The 22,075-nt window shown below is 44.5% G+C and overlaps 1 protein-coding gene across 4 annotated transcripts in view; it reads left to right on the top strand.

The window, feature by feature from the left end:
* Positions 1–22,075, top strand: part of LSAMP (limbic system associated membrane protein) — a 1,013,191-nt gene that overhangs the window by 976,893 nt on the left and 14,223 nt on the right. For 2 of the 4 annotated variants that reach the window (XM_030285948.4, XM_004177102.6), the window contains 4 exons: positions 986–1,120; positions 4,902–5,022; positions 5,977–6,125; positions 12,091–12,126. In XM_030285948.4, coding sequence (XP_030141808.1) covers positions 986–1,120; positions 4,902–5,022; positions 5,977–6,125; positions 12,091–12,126 — 441 coding nt within the window. The remainder of the gene's footprint in view (positions 1–985; positions 1,121–4,901; positions 5,023–5,976; positions 6,126–12,090; positions 12,127–22,075) is intronic. The other 2 variants (XM_041719600.2, XM_004177104.6) reach the window with 1 other exon arrangement.

Below are 22,075 nucleotides of genomic sequence, written 5' to 3'. Positions count from 1 at the left end.
TCTTTTACCCTTTTAGGGTTGGGGGCTGATTTCTCTAAACATACACAGGCACACAACTGGGGCTTGCCATTTCCAGTGCTGCAGAGCAGTGCTTACAGCCCTCTGAGAGGAGGAAATGTGGTTCAGATTCTTTCCAGGAGATGCCTTACTTTGCTTTCTGAAGGAATAGGGTAGATGTACCAATCCTAATATTTCATTCTTCCCTGGCAACTTTCATGCAATGAATCCAATGTGTTTTACATGGGTTAACCTCACTGCCCTGCTAACCAGAGGTGGTGGGAGACGGGGGGGCTATTTGCTGCAGTTTACAGAGGGAGAGCAAAGGAGTGACTCACTCAAGGTCACACAGTAAAAGCAAGGCCACAGACCTCCCCTGATGGCTGCCCCATCCACAACCCCGACTGACACTCAAGTCACTGTTTTCCAAAGTGTGTAAGTGAGGCAGCACAGTTTAAATGTGTCATTCCATATGTACAGTAGCTCAGGGATGCGTGATGATTATTGGTCTCTGCAGAACAAATTGCGGTTTGTTTCTCTCAGTTTGGCCGTGTTTAACAGTAGCTTGATCTGATCGATGGCACTTCAGGGTGGTGGTTGCTCTGGGAGACAGAAAGATATTTTTCACAGTTTTGCAGAGGAGGAAAGGGTGCTGACAACACATCTGAGGACCCAGCTGGCCCGGAACCAGCACATCACCCACAGTGTGACTAACCTCTGGTGGTACTCAGCCATCACACTACTGAACTTAGTCTGATCCTACATGGTGGAGATCTTGCTTCTCAGCCTGGGCAGCCTGTGAGATGCTATGTATTGTACCACCTGTATGGTGCCTGCCAGATTTTCAGTTTTCAGCGGCTTCTGAAATTTTAAATGGCTCATGACTGTTGCTTGTTTGCAGACTCCATGTTGTGATCGTTCCTCCATGTCAATTTCCTACATCTGAAAGCCTAACAGAACCACTCTCTGTATTTTTCTGTCCTACCAGGCAGAGAGTTTGAAGGTGAGGAGGAGTACCTGGAGATCCTGGGGATCACACGAGAGCAGTCGGGCAAGTACGAGTGCAAAGCTGCCAATGAAGTTGCCTCAGCAGACGTCAAGCAAGTCCGGGTCACTGTGAACTGTGAGTACATCACAGCTGGAGCAGGGCAACAGGGAGAGCTTTGCCCACAGGCGAGGGTTACTTCAGGATAAACAGAGAAGTGTTTCTGGGCTTGGATTATACAATCTGAAGTGAGGGCACTGAGAAAACTGTCTGCAGTCAGACACTTGCCACAGGGTACAGTTTGTGCTTTAAACCTGGTAATATATAAGAAAAGGCTGGGGGAGGTGTGGTACAAAGAGACAGACAGAGAGAGAGAAAGAGCAAGAGCTGTGAGTTGGCCCTGTCTCTCCCCTCCAAAATGCTGGCAATGCCTTGTTTTCACTCATTGATATTCGGGTGAAGAGTAGCGTGAAGAGAAGCTTCACCAAGGCAGCAGGCAGAGATAAGGGAGGGCTCAGCTGGCTCAGAGCAAACACATGCCTGCCTGCACCCAGCCATCTCTGCACAGCCTACACGGCTATCACAGCCAGGGGACACGGGGCAGAGGCACGTGCTAGTGACAGGGTGCAAAAACTTAACCTTTATGCTGGTTTCAGGTCATTAGTTTAAAGCTCTGTCTAAAAGACTCTTCGTGCACCAGTGCAATATAGAAAGGGGTTTTTGCCAAAGGATACAGCATTCCCCTAGAAGCACCGAGTAATCTGTGGCTTACCTCCACACATGTGGATTGGGGCACGGATCCCATCCCATATGTGCTTACACAGATGTCTTCTTCACTCTGCTGGCATGCTCCTTTCACAGGAACACAAGATACTTCAAACTGATGTTACTCTTTAATCCTGCACGTGTATATGTCCACCTCCATACTTGTATGGCTTATATTTGGCACTTGAGTGATGTAAAGTGAGCTATCCTCATGTACCTGCTTAGTTTCCTTGCTTGGAGGCTAATAACTTTGCAGCAAGGATGGATGAATGGGAGTATGTCCTCTCCTGACCTTCATCAGTTTAAATTCAGACTTAAACCAGAATATTAACTTAAATTGAAATTGGATATGGCTACAGACATATTTCTGGGTGCATATTCAAGCCTTGATTCACAAATAGAACTGCTATGGAGGAGATTAGGGCAGAGAGCTGATGGCATCAAGGGTTTCAGGTAATACCAGTCTTAATTTGACAGTAGGTGATTATAGAACCTTTTAATACCATTCTTGCTCTTCATTTTTTTCCCTTGGTCCCATGTGGGCAATGACATCAAATCAACTTTTCTGTCTTGCTTAGAAGTCGAGGTTATAGGCTCCCTGCAGCATCTTCTGAATATACTGGTTTTTATAGTTCCCTTAGAAACTGGGTGTCTATGGTTTAATATCAGCTGCCTCATGGGCCAAATTTGGCATTAATATGAACTGTAGTAGCAGATTTTCTTCACTGAAAGTATAGAAGTATCAAAAACAGCTGAGTTTATAAACTGGAGGCTTTCCACAAGAACCAATTAATAGTTTCAAACATTTCTGTGAAACATAATTTCTAATGGTGCTTTAATGTGTTGGAAACAGATTGTTTGTATAAAGTCAGAATGTTTGATTTTGATTTAGTTTCAACACACAATAACTATGCCACAGTAAGATCTTAAACATTTTAACTGTTGAAAAATATGAAAAAATGATGCTAATATGTAGAGCAATTCGTAATGTAAGCAACTTAAAATTCATTAAGGATAGATTTTTTTTTTTTTTTTGAAAGAAAGGGAAATAAATCTAAGAGAGTATGAGGACCAAGCAGAGAAAAAAACCAGTCCTATTAAAAGAATGAAAACTAGATATTTGCATACATCTTTCCTCATCCTGCTTTGTTAAACAACACCACAAGAAGCATAAAGTGGGAAAACCACTGTAAGTTTGAAAAATGGGGCCTGTCCAACCTCAGGATCTTCCTGGCCATCTCTTATCATCTGCTGTAGAGCACTGCCAGCTCGGACTGCAGGAGAAAACATTTCACTTTGCTTTGGTCTCACACTACCACCTTCAGGCTTCCCAAGTAATTGCCCTGGCACATCACAGACAGGGAAACTGAGGCCTGGGGAGCGTGGGAGGAGAAGAGCTAAAGGGAACCCAGCCCTGGCTTCGCAGGGAGCAAAGGGCTGCACACAGAGCAGCTGCTTTCTGCAAAAGGCTGGTTTGTTTGGGACTGCCACCTGCCCCTTCTCCCAGGAGAGCACTGCACCAGCTTCTTAAAGTGGTCAATATGGGGGCTGCTCAGAGCAAGGGGCTGGGCTCCCTGGCAGCCGACTGTGAAGAAGGCACTTATTGGAATCATTTTCTAGGACCATGGAAAGATGCCCATTCATTCTGTGACTCACCTCTTGTACCAGATTCATGAAATGGAAAGGTTTGTCTCACTGTAGACAGTAAGAAGATAGACTGTGCAAACCAAAAAAATCTAATAAGAATGGTTTAAAAATCATCTTCACTATCCTTTTATTATCCCTTCTCCTTTTCAAATTAAAACATTTACATGAACTTAAGCCTTTGAATGTAGGATCCTATTTATGTAAACTTATTAATATTTATGATGTTAGAGGGCACACTGCAATATCCCTAAAGCCCTGCATAAAATCCCGATTAAGGTCAGGGAAGGGATCATATTGAGATGACTAATGTGTTCACAAACAAATTTCCTTCCCTACATTCTCCAGACAGAGTTATTTTCTTTTCTTTGACTGACACAATCAGTTTTGCTTCTTTTTTTCTTCTTTTTTTTTTTTTTTTTTAATTTGGCCTTTCAGTTCTGGGATAGCTACAGATGGCAGAGTGTGTTTCATGGTAACTTGAGTCTCAGCAAAGTATCTGTCTGAGTCGCAGCTCTGTAATCTCAGGGTATGCAAGTATTAGTGACAAGAGACAAGGCACTTATTCCTTGATCCTTCTCAGCAGTCAGGTGGAAATAATTCTGCCTTTTAACATGTAAAGCTTATCGCTTAATATTTTGAACATGGGGCTGGGATCGAAGATGCCAGTGCCTACCCTACCTGCTATCCAGCCAGTACTAAGATCAAGCTCCAGCAGAGCACACCAATGTATCTTCCAAATTTGTTTTGCCCATGGCACAACGCTCAGACTTCACAGTAAGCAGAGGTGGGAGCACCATGCTGGGCTGAGGGCAAACTTCAGGCAGAGCAGTCACAAGCAAGCTCTTCTGGAGCTTTTCACAAAGGACCATATCCAGGAAGGTTTGATCAGGATTTGTAACCTTGGACACCTAAGGGAAGTGTCTCAACATTGGCTCTCAGAGTCGCACCCACAGCTTCTGCTAAAGTTCTACTCTTTTAAGCCATTAATGCATTTCTGTTTCATACATGTTGCCTCAGTCCTTTCTTAATATAGTTTTGGCATTAGGCAAAGAGTTTGTGTGGAATACAATTTTCATGATAGTGATAAATTCCTTCTTTATTCCTTTAATTTTGCTGTCTTCCTTTACCCTTGATGAAGTCTTTCCCTCATCTTCTTCTCTCTGATAAGCCCATGTGAACTACAGATCCATAGGTAAATAGAAATAAATTGCAGAAGTCCATCATTAACCTTAACTTTGCCTGTGTATGCCTGTGCATTTATGACAGAACTTTATTCAGCAGTGCTGAAGGGAAGCATGTGTAAGGAGTGCTGCTAATGTTGTATATTAAGAAAAGTTCAAAGAGCAGTGTTCTGCAGAGGAGCAGGGGGGAAAAGAGCCACAGCAAACAGCTGCTGTGAGCCTCCAGTAGCCCAAAGAATTTGCACAAGGCGGGTGCCCCTCACATAGTTTCACTGTTTTGCTCCACCTGGAAGTGTGTGGATTGACCACGTGTTTCCTTCCTGCAGACCCTCCCACCATCACAGAGTCCAAGAGCAACGAAGCGGCCACTGGACGACAAGCCTTACTGCGGTGCGAGGCATCAGCAGTGCCCACGCCTGATTTTGAGTGGTACAGAGATGATACCAGGTAAGGCTTTCAGCTTGCCTCTTCCCTCCTCTCTTCTTCAGTCCACTGAATAGGAGTTCCTGTCATCCTCCCCAGCTCCTCTCAAACAAATTGCTCCTTACAATCCGTTTGAGTCGTAGCGTCCCATCAGTCTCGGCAGAGCCAGCACGGTCATGGCTGGAGGAGGTAATTCCTCTCTGCACTGGAGATGCAGAAGGAAGTGTAGAGGATGGAGCTCTTGCCTTGAAGTCAATTATGGGCCAATACCCAATTAATACACTGTTTGTGTGTTAAGAAGCCCATGATACAGACCAAAAAGTTGGTAGTATAAGTCTTCAATTAGGTAATGCTGCTCCAGATGCATTCTTCTAGGGAAAGGAGCTGCTGAGGTATGAGATTCCCTCACCTGTGCAACCTGAGCCTTTCAGACTTGCCTATGAGAATAAATGAGAAGAGAAAAAGGATCCATCCTTTTCTACCTGAGCATTTACCTGGCATTAAGAAGGTTGTGTTATTACCCTACATTTTAGGGTAGCCAGCCCTGAACAGGGTGCCCAGGTTCAGGGTGACTCAGCATTGGTACAGGCACATATTGTGAATCAGTGTGTTTCACCAAGAATATGTTGCTCAAATACAAACTAGCCTTCAGCTGACCATGATGTGTTCATTTCCAGAGTGACTCAGTGCTGGGTAAATGCTTCCTCCCTTTCCATTGTGTTAGGTCTTCACTGCTTTACCAGTGGCATTTAGTCGCACTGAACTACTACATTCCTTTCATTTCCTCCTCCTGTTTTCCATCTTGGTCTCTTTCTTTGGTCTTCCTTCTTTGGTCTCTTTCCTCTCACATCCCCTCCCTGCTTCCATCTATCCTCACCTGCCAGCTGGACTAAATGACTTTGCTGCATGCTAGGGAGGGATTTCTTTCTCAGTACACAGCTGCCATTGCACTGGGCACCTCTTCTCTTGTCTTCCCAGGATAAACAGCGCCAATGGTCTGGAGATAAAGAGCACGGGGAGCCAGTCTCTGCTGATGGTGGCCAATGTCACTGAGGAGCACTACGGGAACTACACCTGCGTGGCCGCCAACAAGCTGGGAGTCACAAATGCCAGCCTATACCTTTACAGTAAGTACGGGAGGGGGTGAAGGGAGCCTCACAAAAACACAGCTGTGCAGGAAGCACATGGTGGCCAAAACTCAGGAAGGCATCTGCTTGACAACCCAGTCCCCTCAGACCTCCAGCCATGACCTGGCTCCCAGCACTCTGCTTCAGATACCGAAGTGTTCATACTTGCCTTGAAACACAAACACAGCCAAATTGAAAGGTTTACAGTCAAGCCCTTTGATTGACTGGCTTTGCTGAAGACAGATTTTGTTAAAATAATAAAAATGTGTTTGTTTTAAAGCTGGAAACAAAAAGCCCTTTAGAATGACAGACCCTTTAATAAGTAGACAGAAGGCCAGGGCTCGGAGGATCCATGACAGCTGAGAAATGACAAGTAATTCAGAGAGATGGAAAGAACTAGCCACCAAGCCTGAGGAGAACAGTGACAGAGTCAAGAAAAAGAGAAATTGGTTTGAAACTGGAAGGGACAGAAATGAGAAAAGACAGAATGATTTTAAAGGGATATACCATAGGGACCACGGGGGAAAAGGTAATCAACAGATGAAATACGGAATAAGGTTCCTTGGATCTCATTCTGCTACCTTTCAGTTACTGAATTTGTCTTAGTAAGTATAAACAGACAGAAGCTCGGACTAGACCAAGCACTAGAGCAGAGTTACCTGCTGGTTCTGAATTTTGCAGCTGATTCAAACCTGACCCTAAACAGAGCCCCCCCTGCCCCTCACCTACCATCCACACACACATACAAACTGTGGTGTATTTAAAATGCAGTTCCCAATTCCAGGTCTAAAGTTTGGGCTAGGCTTGGGCCACATGATATTGGCATCAGAGATACACTGCAGCAAAATGACCCACTCACACAAATGAACATGTAGGCACAAAAGTGACTGATGGCAGTGTTCCTGTGACAGTCTCAAATTGAATTAAAACTCTCATGTCATGACCTGCATGTCCTTTTAAGCAGGGAAAAAAAAAAAAAAAAAAAAAAAAGCTGTGCAAAGCAGTCAGTATGGGATGCAGTTTAGTCTAGTTTCTGCTCTCACCAAAAAACCCAAAATTATAGTTTGGTTATTTTTAACAGATGTAGTGCAAAAGGATAAATCCATGGGCATTCTTCATTCACCACCTTTGGATTTATTTCATGGCAGTTTGAATATTTGCAAGTTGGGGTATATTTTGTGGAAGTTATTTTTTAAAGAACAGATATTATCATAAAAGAACATATATTTGATTTCCTGTAGCATTGCAGCACACAAAGCAAAATTGTACTTTGAAAGTCTTTTCACCCTGGTCTTGTGACTGTCATGAGATTCAAAAAAAATCCTCAGGCAGCAATCTGGAAGACAATTTTCAAATACTCCAGATTTGTTCTTGCTGATATTAATATAATTCTAAGTTTAGATTCCATTATTTGTGACTAAATTCTAAATTTGGCCCTCTCTGTTGGTTCCTGTTACACAGATGAGCTGAAATGCATCATTGAAACAAAATACAAGATGAAATTCAATAATGTACATATGCACATATGATTTTAGTTAGGGGGGTTATTTTGCTAGAGAAGCATTTTGCATGACTTCAGAACTTCACCTCAAAGGATCTCAAAGGATTTGCTAGCAATGAATATTTTAATATCCCAAGTCATTTAGAAATGGATGAGTGGTGTTAGCACCATTTTGTAGTAGGAAGTTAAGGTACAGAGTGAAGAAGTGGTTTACCCATGGTCATAAAATGAGTGGCAGAACCAGTGAGAGACCCAGCGAAACCTTGCAAAGTTGCTGTTCCATGAGGAAATGTGGCAACTCTTAAAGATGATTTGCAACAGTGGGGATCCTATTTTAGCCCCTTTTTGATGTGTATGACGAACACTTTCTTTCAAGTTGTTGGATTTGGTTTATCATTTTTTAGAAATTCAAGGCTTGTTTATACTGGAGGACACTAGAGAACTTCACAAGAGCCAGGAGAATAGAAGTGCAGGAGCTGAGAGAGATTTGATGATTTTTAGTGAAATCTTTCTAATTTGTTTTTGTTGCTTGGTTAATCCCGACTTTTTCACTGTGCAATTGCTTCATATTGTTTCAGGAAATCTATGTTCTTCTAGTTAGTGTGGAAGAAGGAAAGAGAGAGAAAAAAATAAATTCAGGCAGACTACAGCTGATATTTTGAAGGTTAAGAAATCAGGGGGGAAATGAGTGAAGGGAATCCAGCTTCATAAACATAAAGAAAGCTGCTGAAAAAAACCTACAAGCCTAGATGAAAGAAATACTGTAGTGATCACACAGTAGCTGAAATAACAGGTAATGCACATTCCCAGCCACACACTCACACAGAAAAATAAAGTAGTGCCAAGTTTTTGCAAGGTACAGAAGATGCTCAGATACTTGGGAGTGTTTTTCATCCCTGGAATCAGAGATCTTATTTCCTTTTTAAACAGAGAACAAGTTCACTGTAGAGCAACATCCCACCGGGGAGGTAAGTACAGCAATGGTTCCTCAGCGTCCCATTGCAGCACAAAAAAGAATGGCAGCAAGGAGTGAAGGAACAACCAGAGAGTTAATAATGAGCTACTGGCAGCTCTGCCTGAGGTGGAGGGCAGACAGCGAGCAAGCAAAATGATGTGAAAGAACAGTTTAGCAATAGAGAAAAATTGGTGGCTACCATTTCATGAAATCTCAGTCAGCATTGAAAAACTCTCAGAGAGACTGAGTGCCTTAGATGTCAATGTCATAGATAGAAGATGCATTAAAATACAAAAGCAGCCTCCTTGAGCTGCATGAATAGATAGCTAGTGATCTTCCTTAAAGGATGTAGCAGCAGGATTGCTTGCTGTAGGTGGAGAGATTTATACCCCTCACTCCTGGAGACTGAGTTTACAACAACATAAATATGGCCCTACCAAAGGTTTAACTTACCCAGGAAACTGTCTCCAACAGCAAATTTGGAGTATGTTTGTAGAGAGGGTACTTAGGTACAGTTTGATGATACAACTACTCTAATAGCTTGCTGACATTCCTTGTTCCCCAGCCCTTTTGCTCATCCTGCTCTCTGCCACGTGTTTTTGTTGTTTCTCTTAGTCTGCCACTCAGTGGACAACCCACTGAGGCTGTCCAACCTGCTAAACCAGTGAACAGGTAATTGAGCTTTACTGCTCATCTCCCTAAAACTCCCCAAATGTTTTCTTTCACTGTACTGAGCTGAACTAGTTCATGGCTGGGCTCAAGAAGCACCAAAGCCCATTCAGGAGAGGAAGCTCTATCACACATCTGTGGGTGTGAGGAGCTGGGAGGCAGGACCATGTTTGGCAGCACAGTGAGCCAGAAGGTTGATTTAGTTCTGCAGAGCCTGGGAGCAAGGTGTTTACCTCTAAGCACAAGAAAAGGGGCTGTAATACACATCTCTGTGAAAATCACCTGACAGAGAGGCAAAGCCAGGGCTGCCATCACAGAGCAACAGAGATGAAAAGCAGTGACACAACTGAAGCAAAAGGGTTCTTCCTCCAAGTGTATTAGGAGATAGGTAATATGTTTTCTTTTTGTTTTACTCATCTAGCAGTATTATGAAAAGCATTATGATTGAAAGTCACAATTTGTATCTTAACACATGCTACACAAGTGTGTGTATGTATGTATGTGTGTATATATATATATATATAAACACATAGCAGATACGCATTTGCTGGAGGAACACAGATACATAGGTTTATGTGTAGGTGAGTATGTATACATAGGCATGCACCTCTGTGATGCAGAAGCAAACCCACACACCCCTCCACAGGCACACACAAGGAGGTGCATCACCTCGTACATTCTAGCAAAGCAGAGAAAAGAAAGAAATGCTTTTCCAAATCAGTTGGCTTCTGCCTCCTGCGGAGTTAGCCCATCCCATAGGCTGAAGCAGGAGACAGCAGCACACCCTGATGCAGTCCTGCTGGCTCAATTGGCTCAATTATAAGAGACTGCCACATCAGCAGGTCCCCTGCTGCATCCTCTGAACCCTTTGGGGAATCAGCAAGCGCGGAGGTGAAGCAGAAGCTGGCAAGACAGTGCCAACTCAAGAAGCTTCAGGCTGAGCCCGGCATTTTTGTTTGCAGCAAAGCATGTTCCTAAAAGCTGGCATTAGCCTCTAACTTGTCTTTATTTCTTAGCATACTGCCACAAGCATGCACACACTGATACACCTCCCTCCACTCTGCCCATGCTTTGTGTGTGACCTGAGCATTTGGTTACAGCGGTGGCTGCTGGGGTTTGGAACCTCAACTGTGGCCAAAATCCCTTAGTAGCTCTTAGTGCACACCCCCTGTTTTCCTCAAGGCTGTCAATAACGGGGAGACTCAGGAGGGAGGAAAGTGGTTTGGGCTGACAGTCAGAGGGGGCAAGGCTGAGACACTGCTAATGAGCCAGGGTGGAGCAATAAAAGCAGCACACAGTGGGAGAGGGGAACAGAGACAGAGTCCTTGAATAGAAAGCAGCATGATAATGAGGCTGTAGTGCTTTGCTTTAACTGCTTATGCTGTGCAGCCTGCAGCCTGCTGTGCAGGAAGAAGGTAAAGGGGAGTTGAGTTATTTAACTAAACTAAATAACAAGGAAGTCTTGTCAGCACAAACAGCCTGCTTTCGCAGAACAATAGTCCCCTGTTGCTACATAAACAGAGAGATCCAGGCTAGACTTGTATTTGATCTCTGCTGTGCCTGCTGTGGATTCAAACAACTCCATTACCACTGTGAGGGCAGGAGTTCTGCCAGTGTCATAGGGATGGGCCTGACCTGCTCAATCCTCATGAGCTCCAGTGAGACACAAACTCACTCCTTGCACCAAGGGTACTGTAGAAACAGCATAGACCTCCTAGCTGGGCCTAGGTGATCCGAGAGTAATAGTGGCCTACTGATTTATCCTGCCAAGCTCTGTGTCCATCAGCAGTGATCTTAGAAGTAAGCCAGGAGATAACTCATTGCCCCAGGCCTATGAGCTGTTGCAGCTAAATGTCTGCCTATGGATCGATCAGTCCATGGGTAGGAGCTTGTCTCAGTCAGTACAAGGCATCCAGCAAACTCTGAAGGCAAAGAAAGGAGACCCAGTGACAATAGTCAAGCCTGGGAACCTTGTATTCTTCGTTTTGTGTCTGGCTCTGCCAAAGTTCAGCATTTGACCTTGGGCAAATTGCTTACTTGCTCTTTGCATCACCTGCGCCATCTGTGAAGCAGAATTAACACTACTCAGACAGAGGTCTCTGATACTGGTTTCCCTCAGTATCTTGCAATTCTTTTGGGATCCTTTGTGGAAGAAGCAAACCATGAAGCCAGCAGTGACGTATATCAAAGTCCTGCTGTGATGCATAAGGAGGACACATTATAAAACCCTATAAACAAGATAGCAGGCTCTGCCTACAACTGGAAGATGATGAGTCTGCAAAAACTCTGTCCCTCTCAGAGGACAAAAACGAAAGAAGCAGAATAGAATACTCTTGAGAATTCTCCAGGGTGACTGCTCCCATGCACAAAGCCCCAAGAGAGCTGTCATTGGCAAGGAATCCATTTTGGAGAAGGTTCTGGGGAGGCAACAACTACCCATGGGGGACTTCCACAGCTCACCTCTCTGCCAAGACTAGCTTCCAGACAGAGGTGTAGCTAAGAGGAACTGTAGAGTGATGACATGAGTGGTCTTGAAAGTCAGAGGGAAGACATGGACCATCAACTCCAATTGCCTTCACTGCAGGTGCTTAATCCCTCTTGCTGTTTGGCTATTATTTGTTTAGTTTTTCAAATCAGTTCCCTCTGACTCCCAGTCCCAGGGGATGCTGATGTGTATTAGGCATGTTGCTAGCAAAATGCTCTGTATATGAAACCTACTCGAGTTCATTTAATTTGGGGATGGACAACTCCATCAGGTTTGTATCTGCTGCTTGCTTGGTGTGAAAAGTGGCTTGTCCTTTTCTCCTGCATGTTGCTTATTGTTTTTTTTCCCCCCTTAGAACGAGTTTTACCCACACTCCCCAATCCTTTTCCAGGTCAGTATGTGTTTTATGTTGAAGTAGCTCTTTAGCCGGGTCATTCTCCGTCATCCTGACAAATGCTCAGAGCTAGGTATGGGCAAAACAACTCAGAAATGCAGGAAAATAAGGGCTTTCCCTTCTCATTTACGTGCCATTTTGTATTTTCTGCTCACCTTCCTCATCCTTCTCTTTCCCCCTCCCTCTTCAAAAAACCAATCAACTGAATAACAACAACCTTTAACCAAGCTGTGAGCCATGACACCAAGTTGTCACCCAGGTGTGGACAGTCTTTAGTGAAGTTCAATCTCCCTGCAGACCTACTTCTAAAACACATTCCCATCCTAAGCTCTCTTTGCCCACTTGTTCAGATTTGGATCAAAAGCAGACCCAAAATTTTGCAGAGACAGTGGAAAGAATAAGTGGAAAACTAAAAATTAAAACACTGCCAGGTTTTTCACTCTAGTTGAGCATCTTATCATCCACCATGAAGCACTTTGTTTTCTCATGCTTTTATAATCCTGCATCTGAGGCAGAAAGCATGAAAAGAGACACATGGTGAGGTGTTACTGTCTGCTGTATTCCAAAAGGGAAGAAGGTATGAAGGAAAAACAGGGTATGTCTGGTTTTTTTTCTGTCTCTTTGTAGCCCACTGCTGCCTTGGGTGCAGACAGCATGGTCCCAACATCCATATAAGATTTGGGACTTGGTTGTGAGCTTTTCATTCTGAAAAAGCAGAGACCAAACATGTCCAGAAAGCAGGCTACAGCATTTGAAAGTGGTATTTGAAACTAAATCAACAGTAAGGCAGCAAGTCCCTGTGTTCATTGAAAAAATCTTGGCCTACAGCTCCTCAGTATCTTTGTTTTGCTGCCATATGAGGAGGATGCACTAAACTTATGGGCTGCTCAGAGACCTAAATTGTTAATGTCTGCACAGAGCTTTGGGATAGAGTGTTATTAGGAATCCATGTTGTTTTGCAAAAGAGCACCTGCTTGAACAAAGCACCTGCAGGTACTCCCATGAAAAGAACAATAAATGCTGGGTGTTACACATGCTCCGTTTAACTACTCTGCTGTTTTCAAATCAAGCTCTGCTCTTGGCAACTTATTCAGGCTCAGGATGTAGTCACAATTGCCTATTTAAAAGGCAAATCCACAAATACAATTAAAGTACCTTGGAAAAAAAAAAAAAGGGGGAAGGGGGGAGGTAGAAATCAAGCTACCATTAAAATTAAATCCCAGAGAGTGATTTGTAAATAACATTCAAGGAGCTGAGAAAAGGAGTAAAGTAGGCCATTGGGAACCTACTGTGGAAAAATAAATCCAATTAAACACCATTATCTTATGTATTGCAAATGAAACTTGTGCTTGGATATGAAATTAAAGTTGCTGAGGCTGTTTTGGATGTAAGGTTTTGAGGAGTTTTCCAATTTTAAATGTTCTTTTTTTTTAAGCAGAATTTTTCAATGACAAATATTTTTGTCTGACAAAAAACCCAGGGCTCTTTGGTTTTATGATTATTTTTATTATATAGCCTTAAATTCCACAGGCAGGCAATGTTAATTTTTTTCATAGCCAGCCCTGTTTACACCTGGTTTTGAATTAGGAGCCCATTAAGCTAAATGATAAAGCAAAATCTGTGAGTGAGGAAGGCCAGGATTCCCATTACAAATACACCTCCTAATCAACTTGCCAAGGCCATCCTGCACAGCTTTAGTTGATCCTTTAAAACACTTTCCCGTCCGTGTCTGAAGCTGTTATATTTTTACTGCTCCCCAGTCTCCTGAGATCATCTGGAAGGACGTCCTGGTGTGCCATCACTCCTGTGAGGAGTCTCCAGGAATTTGTGGTGCAAATGCTGGTGTATCTCCAGTGACCCAGGGCTGAGGATCCAAGAGGATTTCGCAGAGGGGGAAAGCAGAGTTTACATACTCTTGGCCTCACTTGTTTTCTGAAAGCCCTTACCAGCTTCACTGTTGTGGGACTTCAGCACAGTTGCTGGTGATTTTCACATTTACTTTTACTTTGCTGCTCACCTTCAAAGAAACCTTGAGCATAAATTTTGTTAGACCTCTTTCTTCTTATGAGTTGATGTTCTGAACAGTAGTCCTCAGCCCTCAATTAAGCTGTTCCTCAATGACCAGAATCACAGCCTTCTTCCTCTTTCTCCCTCAATTTTCATTTCTGTTAATCCTCAGTAACACTTCCCTGCCCTGTGGGGTTTTGAGCATTAATTTAAAAGGAAGGTGATTTGAGACGAAGAGCGCTGTAGTCCTGCTAAGCATTGCTATCATTAGCTAGCTGCTGTGGAAACATCTTGCTTTCAGGCAAGCTGGAGACTCTGAAGCAGCCCATGCAACTAAATAAACGGGACTTGAATTTGATGAGACACTTTCCTAAAATGCCGGTGGAGCCCAGCTGATTCAGTTCTCAACTGAGCTGTCCTTGATAAATTTTCCAGCTCTCCTGATTTTGCAGCCTGGCACTCAAAATGCCTTGAAATGTCTTCTGGGATGATGCCACATCATCACATCTTTCTGTCTGCATTGTAACATCATGTTATAATGGGCTGACACAAGACCTGGCTGTCACCAAGCAGGGGCCTTACTGCATCACCAGGTGCCTTTTCAAAAAGATTTTTCTTCTGGAAAAAGAATTTGTTCATTCCACACCACATCTGCCAATGGAAGGGCAAACATGTCCACTGTTGAACCTCAAAGGGACGTGTCACAAATATGGCACTAGCTCCATCTTTTTCCTTCATTGTCCCTCGTCCTCAGCCCTTTCAACATGAACTCCTTTGCTTTGATTAGCACCTAGTGTCCACATCAGAATGGCTTGGCCAGACTGATGGGCTTCAAAACCTGTGAGTCTTCCTCACAGGAGTTTTGTGATGAGAGCTTGCCAGAGGCTAAGTAGGGGCTTTCTCAGTGTGGCTAGCTTGATGCCCTGGGAGCTACACAAGGGGGATGTGGTGTTTCAGAAAGCATCACATCCAGAGCTGCCCACAGGGTAACAAGTGTGTCCATCTTTGGGGCCTGATCAGACAAAATCACGGCCATCAATAGGTTGACACAAGATTTATAGCAGTGGCATGTTAGCAATTAGCAGAGTGGGGGGGAAAGGGAGAATGAGGAGTCCTGCCTTTCTGCAAAAATGTGCACTGATCGGAGAATGACCCTGTGTGACTGTAGATCGTAGATAGTCTCCATTTAGCTGTAGCCTGTGTAGCCTGTACTGTCACTAATGCCTTCATCAGGTGGGTGGGAGCTGGGGGAAGGGACAGAAGAGGCGTTCATTTGGGTCTGATGGCCAGAGTGGGAAACAGAAAGCAGCTTTCTTTCTAATACCCTCTGAGTCCTCTTTCCTCTCTCTGGGTGTCCTAGCTGTGCAGAAGAGAGCTCCTCTGTAGCAGTGGTCACCACCCACCCATCTCTGCTCCCCTCTTGCTTTCAGCAGTGTGTGGCCCTGCTGGTTCTGCTGAGCTGGCTGCTCTCGAGTCAGCAGGGTCTGCTTTGGCAAAAGGGTGGACATCTGAAGCCACCAAAGCTAAGGAGAGAAGCAAGGAGGATTACAACAGAGACTACAAGCTGTAAAGGGTTAACATTTTATGGAGGTTTGCTGACTAGGCAGTCAGCCCTGCCAGTGTGATGTGACCAGCTGAAAAACCCATCCATCTCTGGAGGCATCTCCACTGAGGCCTGAGGGTGCTTTCTCATTTGGGCTCCAGAAAAGGGTCAGTGAAAATCCAGGCATTAAGGCCTGTGAAACAAACTGGTTGGCAGAGCTAGTGAAGCCACAGCACAGACAGGCCAAAATAGAAAATCTTGTATCTTTGTGATCCTGACAGAGAAACAGAGACAAAATAATGACCAGAAAAAAATAATGGTCATAGGGACCAAGCACAGGAGGGTGTATTTGGAATCATGTCAAGTCTGGTATTCCTATAAATCCTAAGACATTCAAGAGACATAGTTCAGCTGTACTGGCCACAGTGATGTGTGGCACGCCTCACTTCCCTGAAAGCTGCCTGAGCCCCGGGCGCTGGCAGCTGATCACGGCCATGGCCCTGGGTGGGAAGCACAACTCACAGCTCTCCTTGCTTCTCACGGGTGGTATCCACCCAGATTTTCCAAAGAGCTCAGTGTCCATTTGGAGAGTGCAGAAGGGATTGGCTCTGCAGGATGGATGCTCAAGCAGACCAAGTTTCTCCTGCTGATCAGGGTCAGTGTCAGTCCCTGCCAGCACTGCAGGCACTGAGGGCTGAGACTGAACTGGGTGCCAAGCCTGTGGGGCCTTCAGGCCAAGGGAACAGGGAGGACAAGGCAGGGTGAGGGCAGGCAGCCAACATCACGGTAATTGCATCGTGCTATTTCATAGGTACAAGGCAAGGGATGGCACTGTATCTTATTTTGGCTGCGTGGTTTAAAGTGAGTAATAGCAAAGTCAGAGGTGATGATAGTGTCTTCCAAAAGGAGTTAGTATGAATGTAGACAAAAACAGCAACTTAAGGAAAAGAGACATGCCAAGAATTGATGCCAAGCTACCAACATTGCTTGGTGGGTTTTGCTGAATAGCAACAGACAGCTTCTGTTTGTTGAGATTGCTTAAAAAAATTAAAAGCCAATCTGCTTCTTCCCACCCCCCACCAAAAAAAAAAAAAAAAAAAAAAGTGTAGAGGAAAAAAAAAAGCTTTCTTAGAGAAAAATGAGAGACACAGCGGGAAAGAAAGATAAATGGCTTCACTGCCTGATCTGTTTCTGTACTTTTTGTTCATTATTTTAATTTAGGTTGATTTATTCCAAAATGAGCCTTGGGTTGTATATATTTGCATAGTACAGTGCTGTGGAGAATCCAGTGAGTGAAGAAGATCAGCAGCAGAGGGTGGGAACTGAGACTGTAAGTCCCAGAAAGGTATTCCTCCAAGCTGAGAACTTGCAGTGGATAAGGAAGATGTTTCAAGGTCTGTGCAGTCACCGCTGTGGCTTTGCATGCATGCAGAACAGCCCTGCAGAGCAGAGGTCAGGGCACAGCAGTCAGGTGGGAGAGTGGAGCTTGAGTGGATCCAGCGGAGGAGAAAACACATAACTGCACTGCAGAGATTAGAAACAAACCCATGGAAGAGCGACTGCTGTGGAAAATCTGTTGTCAGATAGGCACAGTGATAGTATTAGTGTTGTAGCATGGACAGAGTACCCTGCAGAGCAGAGCTGGGGCAAGCTCTAACCCTCCTGAGCCAGATATCCCCAACCCAGAGGACACTCATAGTCTGATACTGTCTGCATGTTAGATGAGCTTATGAAGCCATCAAGTGAACCTTCCTCCTTTAGAGACATTGAAGACGACCTATCCCCACTGCACAGCAGGTGTACTTAAGTCTTTGCTCTCTCCCTCCTGATCTCCTTATTTCTTGTGTTGACTGGCTGACTGGAACTGCAGAGGGCAGCAAGAAGGAGGATGAAGAACTGCCACTGTTGTCTTGATTTAATCCTTACACACACACAAAAACTCCTCCAACCCCTGTGAGAAAATGACCAAAGAGTAATTTCCACCTTCCTCCTCCTCGTCTTCGCCCTTCCATTTCTAGTGTAAACCACTCAAGAACTTGCCTAACAAGCTGGCCTCTCCTCTGGTTATTGTCCCAAGTGAACAGTCTCTCCATTCACTAACCCATGATGGTGAGTTGGTTTGGGAAGCAGCAGGTTTATCTTCCCGGCTCAGGCAGTGCACTGGGCCTGCTTGTGAACCGGCTGCCATTCAGTGTCTGCTCTGCTGTTGATAAAGCACATTACACATGGCTGGGCTTGCATGATTAATACAGCTGTCTAAGCGCTCTCTCTAAAAACAAAAACAACCAGAAAGGAGAAGGGAGGTGTGGGATTTGGGAGGGAGGGAGGGTGTGCATGGGGATAAAACCCAACCATTCCAAAGAAATCAGGCTTGCAGAAAAAGCAGAGCGCTCTTGAAGGCCTTCCCTCCCATGGGTGAGCAGGTCTGTCAGCAGAGCTCTCCTGCAAAAGGGAGAGGCTCTGTGGCAAGGTGAGCAAGGAGCAATGTGCATGGTCCTTCCCCAGCATCGCCTGCATGTTTCTCTGAAGCCTGGGGGGTGGATGCATGGGTGGGAGCACGGGATCAGGCCCTGGAGAAGGATGTGCTCTGACCAGCATGGCTTCAGCAGGTTCTGGTCAGGCAGCCCCTCCGGTAGGTGTTGCAGCTACACAGGCACACTGACAGTGGTGACACTGCCCAGCCATGTCACCGTACTCACCCTGTGCTCAGAGGCACAGCCCACATGCACTGAGCAACCTCCAAGCACCCAAGGACATCTAATGAGGAACAGGAATAGCTTCCTGCATCTTTCCCATTGCTCTTACTCATCTGGCCAAAAGCCTGCTCAGCAGCCTCTGTAAGCTGTATTAACTTTCCCTTTTTAGTACTGGCCTGGGAATGGGCTGTGGGAAGCCAGGATGGCTTCCTGCTCTGGCTTTTCCAGGCCTGGGCCAGGTATTAAAGCCATGCTTGCACTGGTAGGGTGTTACGGTGACCAGGAGTCTCACTCTGGGATTGCACACACGGACACCTCCATATTTTGATGAGAACTACAGGGAACACATGGTAGTATTTAATTAGACCTCACACTTTAGAGACATATACCAGCACATGGGCCCACTTTGATTGTCATGACATCTCTAATTCACTGAAATACTGAGAGTGATATCCCTAAGACCTCAAGGACAGGCTGGGAGGACATTTCTATGCAGATATTAGAGAAAAATAGGGAGAGCAGAGGCCACGGTAGGAGAGGATTCAGTACCAGAGTAACCTCAAGCACGCTGGCCACCCTCCACCCCAGTTTAGTTCTTTTTCTGCTCCAGTCACCCCTAGGCATGTGCCCCACCTCTCAATTTCTGTCCACAGCCACTCAAATCTTTCCCATGCCATATATCCAGTAAAGCTTGTAGAAAACCATAGCAGGGATGAAGTGAGTAAACAGACAGACATGAAACTGATGAAAATATTAATTTTTCAAGAGGTTCCAGAGCCTCCAATTAGGAAACCTGCTTCCTAGGGCTGTGTGTGCTCTGGGTGAGGGGAGCTATGCTGTTTGTCTTCTGTTGAGACACTGGGTTATATGCTTGACATCACCTTTGGTCTGCTGTGCCCTACACATGTGCTTGAGAGATGAGCAGGAGAGGGATTGCTTTTTCCTTGGAAAGCAAAACACAGAAAAAGCTCAGATCTTCCCCATAATGACTTCTGAAGAAGTCTGTGCTATGTGGTTTGTTTGGTTGGTTGGTTCTTTTATTCTTTGCTTGTAGAATGAGAGTCTTTAATGTGTGATTTGAAGACAATGCAGTTTTAAGTATCTGATTTTGTATCAGTCGCTGGGGAAGGTTGGGTTTGGGGGGTGGTTGTTTTTTTTTTAAATAAACCTTCAGTTGCTAGGGAAATTAAAAGGGTGGGAAAAAAATTCTTCAGCTATGAGAAAACATTGAAACTTTTTATATACACAAGACAGATCTCATGATGGAAGATCTGTGCAACCTTGAAACAAAGGTGGTCTTCTATCCACCACCAACCTCACTGGTCAGGATAACCAGTTCAGTTTTAGACTAGGACCAGCTCCAGGATAAATGGTGTAAGCAGACAGCTCTTAAGCACCACAACCTTCTCAGAAAGATACTGAGAAATACAATTTCAGGGATAGTCTTCAGACCTTAGGGAAGGATGGGTGAGCTGCATTACAGAATGAATCTTTATTCCTCTAAGACATGAGGCATGATAGATGAGTACTTCGAACACCATGAATGAGGTCCAAAACATGGGGAAGAACTGTTCAGTGCTAAAAAAGCATGAGCAAATTCTGAAATACATTAAACCGAGTGCAAAGATTGATAGACACCAGAGACATTTCCTTAATCTTGTTGGAGAGTTGCTGGAGGGCATCCTCCCCAGCTTTCACAGTGGTACTTGCACCTCTAGGAAAGCCAGCCTATTGCCACTGCAGTCACAGTCAAGTTTTAATTACAGGAGCAGAACTGGGAGTGACAATGGGGAATGAGCAGGCAATAAGCAAAATAGCTTCAACGTTGAGAACAGGGAAGAAAAAAATGTGTCTTCTTCTAAGAGGAGGGGGGAGGAACAGGAAAGAAATAAGAAAAAAAGCCCCAGATGAACCCTAGTAAGTAGAAGCTGGTAATCCCTAAAGCCTCAGAGTAGAGTGCAAAGCCCTGGAAGAAAGAAATTAATAACTTTCAAAGTATGACCTTGAAAATGGAATTAACAGTATTCCTCCCTTTTAAGCCTCCATGATAATAAAGATTTCATCTTCTGAAACCCTGGCAAGAGAGTCAACAGATTAGGAAAAATTACTTACTGCAGAGCAGTTGGCAAGTGCAAACCCTAAGACCCTACATAGGCCCCAGGGAGTGAGATGATAGAGACACCTGCATGATGCACATCCTCTTTGCCTTGTGCCTTCTGCTTTGCAGGTGGGGTTTTTTCTTCCCACCTCCATCTCCCATTTTTTGGTCCTATTCTTTGCTCAAGAAGCAGAACTCCAGCCTTTACTGTAAGCAGAGTCAGCTTATCAACAACATGGAGCCCAGAGCTTCTCAGAGTGGACAGCACCTGGAAAAACAGCAGGCTGGCTATACTTAGTTTGTCATCACTCCTTCCCAGCACAGACAAGTTCCCCAAGCCCATCCCATGCTGTTTTCTGGCTTCTCTTCCATTCAGAAACTCATGGGGACCAATTGCCCTCTAACACCGGATTTTACCTTGCGCTCCCTGGCAGGATCCCCAGGGAAGATTCCCCAAAGCAAATCAAGAGCCAGGAGCTCTCTGATGCCCTTTGAACCTTCTCTGTAGGCCCTCTTCCATCAGCAAACTGCAGATATGTCAAGCTCTGGGGTTTTGTTAATGTAAATAAGAGAAAAACTGGCACTTGCATTTTAGTTTACTCAGATTATGAGATTGACAAATGTGGATATGAAACATATAGATTGGTGGATGATTTTTTCCTTTAGGAATGTATCTGTTCTCTGCTTGCATCTCAAATGATCCTTTCTAAGGATCTGTGCTGGGAGTCTCGAAACTAACGGGTTCAGTTTCTGCTGGTGATCATGGTGCACACATTTGGAGGCATGCCTCTGGTGAACATGTGGGTTTACTTACACATCTGCACTCATCTGCCTCTTGAGCAAGGCTCATGTGTCATGGCACAGCCTCCATCCCCCTCTCTAACGGGCCCCTTCAAGGGTGCTGCTGGTGTTACAAAAAGAAGCTGGAGTACTGTAAATGCAGGTGAACCCCGTGGAAAGAAATTATGATGTCTGACTCTTAGTTCAGAAGGCTGAATTATTTCTTTATCATAACTATACTAAAATATATTAATATACTCTTTAAAGGAAAAGCTAAAACTAATTACCTACCTTTTCTAACTACCATATCTAACTAACTCACAACTCTTGGCCCTCTCGCAAGAGTCCAGACACAGGTGGATTGGATTGGCCATCAGGCTCAAACAATCCTCACCAGAATCCAATTAAGTAATCACCCCAGGTAAACAATTCTCCAAACACATTTCACATAGGAAAAACAAGGAGCAGAAATAGAAATAGTTTTCTCTCCCTTTCCTCTGTGCTCCTCTATGAAAAATCTTGAAAGAATGTGCCTGCCACACTGGAGGGAGTAGAGACAGAAGGGGGCATACCTGCATGGGGGAAGTAGAATAATAGGATGGCTTGGGTTGGAAGAGACCTTAAAGACCATCTAATTTCAAATCCCCTGCTATGGGCAGGGCACCTTCCACTGGACCAGGTTACTCTAATCCCATTCAATCTGGCACTGAACATTTCCAGGGATGGGATATTCACAGTTTCTGTGAATGCCTCACTACCCTCATAGTGAAAAATTTCTTCCTTACATACAATCTAAATCTACCCTCTTTCAATGTAAGACCA

This window comes from Taeniopygia guttata, chromosome 1 (genome assembly GCF_048771995.1).
Source record: "Taeniopygia guttata chromosome 1, bTaeGut7.mat, whole genome shotgun sequence".
Taxonomy (NCBI): domain Eukaryota; kingdom Metazoa; phylum Chordata; class Aves; order Passeriformes; family Estrildidae; genus Taeniopygia; species Taeniopygia guttata.
The sequence above is the reverse complement of the archived record's forward strand: the minus strand, read 5'-3'. Positions and strand labels throughout refer to the sequence as shown.